Source organism: Triticum dicoccoides, chromosome 7A (genome assembly GCF_002162155.2).
Source record: "Triticum dicoccoides isolate Atlit2015 ecotype Zavitan chromosome 7A, WEW_v2.0, whole genome shotgun sequence".
Lineage (NCBI taxonomy): Eukaryota > Viridiplantae > Streptophyta > Magnoliopsida > Poales > Poaceae > Triticum > Triticum dicoccoides.
The window spans coordinates 166,385,739-166,392,951 of NC_041392.1; the positions used below are offsets into that span (position 1 = coordinate 166,385,739).

General features: G+C 41.3%; 1 protein-coding gene across 1 annotated transcript; it reads left to right on the forward strand.

Annotated features, from left to right (window-relative positions):
* The first annotated feature begins 238 nt into the window (after positions 1–238).
* On the forward strand, positions 239–6,845 carry LOC119328690 (alanine--tRNA ligase, chloroplastic/mitochondrial-like). Its single transcript, XM_037601668.1, has 11 exons — positions 239–741; positions 1,411–1,589; positions 2,364–2,442; positions 2,870–3,004; positions 3,111–3,260; positions 3,343–3,453; positions 3,535–4,449; positions 4,979–5,251; positions 5,364–5,573; positions 6,066–6,220; positions 6,369–6,845. The coding sequence occupies exons 1-11, from the start codon at positions 343–345 to the stop codon at positions 6,703–6,705; spliced, it is 2,943 nt and encodes a 980-aa protein (XP_037457565.1). The 5' UTR covers positions 239–342; the 3' UTR covers positions 6,706–6,845.
* Positions 6,846–7,213: the final 368 nt, after the last annotated feature.

A 7,213-nucleotide genomic window follows, 5' to 3' on the forward strand; every position in this document is an offset into this window, starting at 1 on the left:
GGAAAGACATCGTCTGGCACAGTCGTCTAGCTGAGGCACGGCTCAGATGAGATTGATCAGCTGTGCAGATCATCAGATTGTAATGACTTTTCTCAAAAAATATATCAGATTGTAATGACAACTCTTGATGAATGAAACACCATTTTTTTTCTTAAAAAAGGAGTCCTGATCTTTTTTATTTTTTGAGAACAGCCATTAATCTGCCGGGTGAAACAGAAAACCGAAGGAGAGATAAGGTTTGGGCCAGCCCAGCCACAGCCTCTCCCTCGCCCCCGAGCTCAGCTCGCCTCCCCTCCGCCTCGCCTCGCCGGCGTCGCCATCTCCTCCCACCCCGCCGCCCTCATGCTCCTCCCAATGCGCCGCCTCGCCTCTTCTCCTTCCCTCCCAGCCATCTACCCGCACATCTCCCCTGCGCGGCGCTCCCTTGGGCTCCGGCGACAACATGGTCGAGGGGCGTCGGCAAGGAGGACGTCAGCGACGCCTGTGGTATGCTGCTTGGGTTCCCTGCCCGTGGCCAGTCAGTCGAGCCAATCGACAATGACCGGAGCGAATCCGGTGACGGTGGCGGGCACAGAGAGACCATCGGAGTGGAGCGGGGACGCGATACGCCGGCGTTTCCTTGATTTCTACGCCGCCCGTGGCCACAAGATACTTCCGAGCTCGTCTCTCGTGCCCGATGACCCCACCGTGTTCCTCACCATAGCTGGGATGCTTCAGTTCAAGCCTATATTTCTTGGCAAGGTGCGTCCGCATTATCAGACCATCAATTCCCGAAGTTTTAGTGGTTTCTGAGAAATTGGGGAATGTGGCGAACAAGGATAGTTTTCACTTTTCGTTTATAGTACTCCAGAAAAAACAGGAATAGAAAACACTTAACAGATTCCATGTCATGGCATATTGAACCCTACATGAACTAAAATCACAGGAATATGTAATACAAGTTGTTTGGTTGCACCACATGAGAAATGTAGGAATTTCCTTGGAGCATGGGGTGTGTGACATTGTCATAGACACAAAGCAAAATTTCAGTGAAATTTGTGCTTTGTACTTTTTTTTAGAAAAGGTTGTGCTTTGTACTTGCATCCAAACTAGCGGGTAGGAAAATTTCTTGTCGTTTCCAGTCCCTCAAATCAAACAAGCTTTACATGAAAAATTCCTAAGGAATAGAATTCTCCAAAATTCCTACTAATCAAAGATGCCCTTATGTTTCAGTCCATTAGCACAATTCTTATCGTTATTTGTTGTCCATAACAACAATAGTGCTGTCTACAGTTCAATTCAATTTCTGAGTCATTGCACTCGTAGTAACAGGGAAGGAATTTCATCGTTGTTCCTAGATACACACACTATATTACAGTCTGTGCCTGTTTGATTTTACTACATGATGAAGTCCGTGTATTGTTACTTTAGGAACCTAGGCGTGTACCATGTGCCACCACCTCCCAGAAATGTATACGGACAAATGACATTGAGAATGTGGGACGCACATCCCGACATCAAACCTTCTTTGAGATGCTTGGGAACTTCAGCTTTGGCGATTACTTCAAGAAGGACGCAATCAAATGGGCATGGGAGCTGACAACCAAGGAGTATGAACAATTCCTTTATTCCGCATGCATCATGATATCCATGATGGTAAACTTTAAGCTGTTTATCTGGAAAAGATTGCCATGTCTCCGCTTGTTATCATAGAGATGTTGTTCACACGTTTCAAATCCATTATTATGCCGGATGTGATCTTTGTCACTTTGTGCTATGCAAATACATTATTATGTCAAGCTTCAGCTGTTCTTAAACTGATCTTATATTACCTCAATGATGTTACTTGCATTTTAACTATCAGACTAGGCAAAGGAATCCACTTCACTCCACTGGGTTTTAATGGGTAGTTATAGTCCCCTGAACCTTTTGGGTCCACTTAACCTCCTGAACTTCTTTTTGGTCTACTTAACTCCTGGAACTTATAATAATGGGTCACTTCACTGTTCACTCCCTGACATCACATGTGGATGGTAATGCCATCTTCTACCTGCTTCGCGCTCAATATGTGTTGATTAGTCGGCCAGGCCCACCATGTTGTAGAAAATGATGTCAACATGCATGTGTTGGAAAAATCACTCCAAAACCAGCCTGGGGGGAGGGTGTGTGAAATGATCTGCTATTAGAATTACAGAATTACAATAGTTTAAGACAGGGGGGGGGGGTTGTGCAAATTTGTGTTACTTGAGGAGGAAAGTGGACTTTTTCTTTGACTCTGTGGAATCTTTAGAACATACTATGAGGTGCCACGCAACAGCATTCCTGCAATTCCTTTTCATGTTCTGCTAGTGCTGCCATTCATTTTGCTTGTGAACTTTGTTTAGGTATGGATTACCCCCAGAAAGATTGTGGATTAGTGTATTTGAAGATGACGACGAGGCATTCTCTATTTGGCTCAATGAGGTCAGTTATGTAAAACTGCATATTTCTGCAATTTTGCATACCTTCTCTGTTTGTTTGTTTGTTTGTTTGTTACTGCTGTGATAAATATATAGTACATTTAACCACATATCACTGCTAATTCTCATTAATTTAACCCTGTGCATGGTTAAGAATTCACGAGATATATCTGTAGACAAAAAACCTTTAAAATCCCCAGAAAAATATGCAAGTTTTCCATAACAACTCAGTTTTAGTAAAAAGAGAGTAGAGATTCCGTGTAATGAATTTGTGATTCTTCACTAGTTATTTGAAATGTCAAACTTTCATGTGAGAGGTGTAGGGATCGTGTTTGGTATCATGGTACATGACACTCGAAAGATATAATGTTCTTCATTTGGTATTTTGTTAAGCTTATAGCAACGAATTTCTTCCTGCTTATTCTATCCAGGTTGGTGTACCAAAGGAACGGATAAAGAGGATGGGCGAGGATGATAATTTTTGGACTAGTGGTGCAACTGGACCTTGCGGACCATGTTCTGAAATGTATTATGATTTCCATCCTGAGAGAGGATCCTTGAATGCGGTATGTAAAGATTCTATGGCATCGATGGTTAAATGTTCAGTATTTTCTATTCTGTATGGAGTTCTCCAGTAACTGAAATTAGTGATGTTCATATAGTTGTGTGCAGGATTTGAATGATGATAGCCGATTTATCGAATTCTATAATCTTGTCTTCATGCAATACAACAAAAATGATGATGGATCTCTAGAACCATTGAAACAAAAGAACATTGATACAGGAATGGGGCTTGAGCGTATGGCGCGCATTCTTCAAAATGTAATGCTTGGCAATCCTTCAAATGGTCCATAACATTTTTTTTTAGCTACAATCTAACTTTGCACAGTTGTCTATTATATAGGTTCCAAACAATTACGAGACAGACTTGATTTTCCCAATAATGGAAAAGGCAGCAAGCATGGCGCTAGTTTCCTACGGTAAAGCTGATGATGCTATGAGGACAAATCTTAAAGTAAATCAATCTGGATCTATTACTTGTTTCATGATAAATTAGTTGTATGGACATAACCATTGGCATTTTCTCTCTTGCTAGGTAATTGGTGATCACATGAGGGCAGTTGTTTATCTCATATCAGATGGGGTCATCCCCTCGAATATTGGGAGAGGATATGTTGTTCGAAGGCTTATAAGAAGGGTCGTCCGGACTGGTAGATTGATAGGTATGAGAGGTGATGGGCATGAGAACTCTGAAGGTGCATTTTTACCTTCTCTAGCTGAGACAGTAATTAGCCTTAGCAGTGAGATAGATCCAGATGTTGAATCAAGGCGGAAATCAATTCTTGGAGAACTTCTAAGGGAAGAGCTGCGATTTGTACAGACTCTGGGAAGAGGTGAAAAGTTATTAGATGAACTTTTGGATGAGGCATTAGGTAGTGCTGGCGGGGACAAGCCTTGCCTATCTGGAAAAGATGTATTTCTTTTATATGATACATATGGTTTCCCCATTGAGATTACAGCTGAAATAGCTAGTGAACGGGATGTTACTATTGATATGAAGGGGTTTGATATTGAAATGGAAAACCAAAGAAAACAATCTCAGGCTGCTCACAATGTTATCAAACTTTCTGTGGGAAATGAGACCGAGATTGTCAAAAGTATCCCTGATACTGAATTTTTAGGGTATGAGTCCCTTTTTGCAACAGCTGTTGTTAAAGCTCTTTTAATTAATGGAAACCCAGTAGAAAATGTTTCAGAAGGTACTGATGTGGAAATACTATTAGACCGAACACCGTTCTATGCTGAATCAGGTGGTCAAGTTGGAGACAATGGTTTCTTATATGTGTATGGAGAGGAAGGTGGGAAACAAAATGCAGTCATACAAATCAAAGATGTCCAAAAATCCCTGGGAAACATCTTTGTTCACAAAGGCACAATTAAACAGGGGTCAGTCGAGGTTGGAAAGAAAATCGACGCTGCAGTTAATGGAAAACTGAGGCAGGGAGCCAAGGTATGAAAACTATGAATATTTTTTCTTTCTTCCGTCTTCATGAATTTTATGAATAATTAAATTTTACTTCTGTTTTCATGCATTTTATGAATAATTAATTGTTGGGTCATCTGTGTGCTTTTGCTGGCCGGCATTTTAGACATTTGTAATAATTTTGTGAGCTTTAGACAAATATCATTTAGGCGCCTTTACTGGCTTTAAACAAGATACAAATATTGCTCAAGATAGTTATTTCGTTTTGCTGGTGTCCTCTGATAGCTTAGCATACATTCACATAAAATGTCTGATTGTCTGCAAAGATATTACTGGTAACTGGCATGAATATCAGTAAAAGGAAATGAGCTCTTTGTGACCTCAATTATCTAGTGTCTTCTCAGCATATGCTAGAACATGATGATATTACTGTTGCCTTGAAACAAAATGTTTGCCTCTAACAAATGCTCATCCAGGAAGTTACCGATTGCATCTTTTGCTACAGCACCTATCTATTTCCATTTCTTCTTTAACTTTTTTCTGTTTCCCCGTCTAGGCTCATCATACTGCTACACATCTACTACAGTCCGCTCTTAAAAGTGTCATTGGTTCAGAGACATCACAGGCTGGATCCCTTGTGGCTTTTGACCGCCTCCGATTTGACTTCAGTTTCCATCGGCCCCTTACAGAAAAGGAGTTACTGGAAATTGAATCACTGGTGAACCAATGGATTAGCGACGCAACACATCTCGAGACAAATGTGATGGCATTGCAAGATGCGAAAAATGCTGGTGCCACTGCAATGTTCGGAGAAAAATATGGTGAACAGGTTGGTATTTATAAAACAAAACAAATGGCATTCGAAATTAAGATATTACAGCAACATTTCTGCAAAGTCATATCACAGCAGGCGATGTTTAAATTTTTGTGAATTCTGCTAGGTTAGAGTTGTCGAGGTCCCTGGGGTGTCGATGGAACTGTGTGGTGGAACTCATGTCAGTAATACTGCGGAGATCCGTGGATTCAAGATAATCTCAGAACAGGGAATAGCTTCTGGAGTCAGAAGGATCGAGGCAGTTGCAGGTGATGCGTTTGTTGAGTATGTTTGTTCACGGGACAACTACATGCGACACTTATGCTCTTCGCTTAAGGTATGGTCCTACTCATCGTAGCGAATTTTCCCTTTTCCCCTGACATATCATATTTTTCTCGATGACTTGAGTAGCTGAAATCTGTGCATCTGATGATCTTCATACTTGTTCAAATGAATTTGGCATTTCCCTTTTGAAGTGCATTGAAACCCACCTATATGCTACATCAGGTACTAGTTGATCTGTTACAGATGCACATATTACATTTGTTACATGTGCAAATTTGTGGAAACTTAAATGTAAAATAGGCAGGCACAAGCCTACTTAATTGTACACACGCTTGTGCCAAACAGAAACAGTTATTTAGAAATCACTTGACTAAACACTTCATGCTTGTTACAAGCAATACCTTGTCCCATGTGGGTAGTGTGATTAGAGAGTGCAAGAGAGAGGTCTGTTGACCGTGCCATTCAAATTTTCCTTGTGTCTGCCATAGACATTTCAAGTATTTCTCATGGAGCATGATATTTTAACTATTAACTTATTTTTCAGGTCAAAGCAGAAGATGTCAACAGCAGAGTAGAAACAATTCTTGAAGAACTAAGAACAGCGAGAAATGAAGCATCATCTCTACACAGCAAAATCGCAGTGCTTAAAGCAGCATCCCTGGCAAGTAAAGCTGTACTCGTTGAACCTCATAATGTCAGGTAATTGCTGCAACTGTTGCCACTCGTATGCACCCTACTTACTGTACTGTTTATCTGGCCTTCACAAAAGTATACAGTATTTTGTGCTATTTATTATTAAACCATCACCTCACATTTGCAACCTCTCCAAAAAATCTGTGTTGTGTAGGATCCTAGTTGAGAACATGGGGGACGTGGATGCTGATGCGCTGAAAAGCGCAGCCGAGCATCTCGTGGGAACCCTCCAAGACCCAGCCGCGGTGATTTTAGGTTCAAGTCCAGGAGACGGTAAGGTGAGCCTGGTCGCTGCCTTCAGTCCTGGAGTCGTGAAATTGGGAGTGCAAGCGGGCAAGTTTGTGGGTGGAATAGCGAAACTTTGCGGTGGAGGTGGTGGCGGCAAACCGAACTTTGCTCAGGCTGGCGGTCGGAAGCCAGAGAACTTACCAGATGCCCTAGAGAAGGCTAGAGCTGAAATTGTTGCAGTGGTATCTTCAAAAGCCAGCTGATCTTCGATAGAGCCATTTACATACATAGGAAATAGAGCATATATTCACAAGCATATGTAAATTGTTGCCCCTTTCTGGGTTTATGTAAATCGTTCCTTCTGGCCACCAAGAGTGCAAGCAGACATTTTTTTTTTTGGATCTCTCCTTGACTTCTTCCAAGTGGTATACGCACCGTGGCAAGTGAAAGTTCATTTAAAACATTTTGTAGCTGGTGGGACAACAGTTGCACATATATGCTGGAGTACATAGATTTGGGTCCAGTTTGCAACAAACAAATTGGGAAATACAGGAATACAGAAACCATGAGATAAACATCTCATGTTTGTTGTTGCCGTAGGCTGTTTGGAAGCTTTGCAACTACTCCTTCTGTCCCATAATGTAAGATGTTTTTTGACTCTAGTGTAGTGTCAAAAAAAAAAACATCTTTTACATTATGGACGGAGGGAGTAAAATACATGAATTTAGGGGGATTTGATTTGCCATCTTTAGCTAATGAACGAAAGGGACA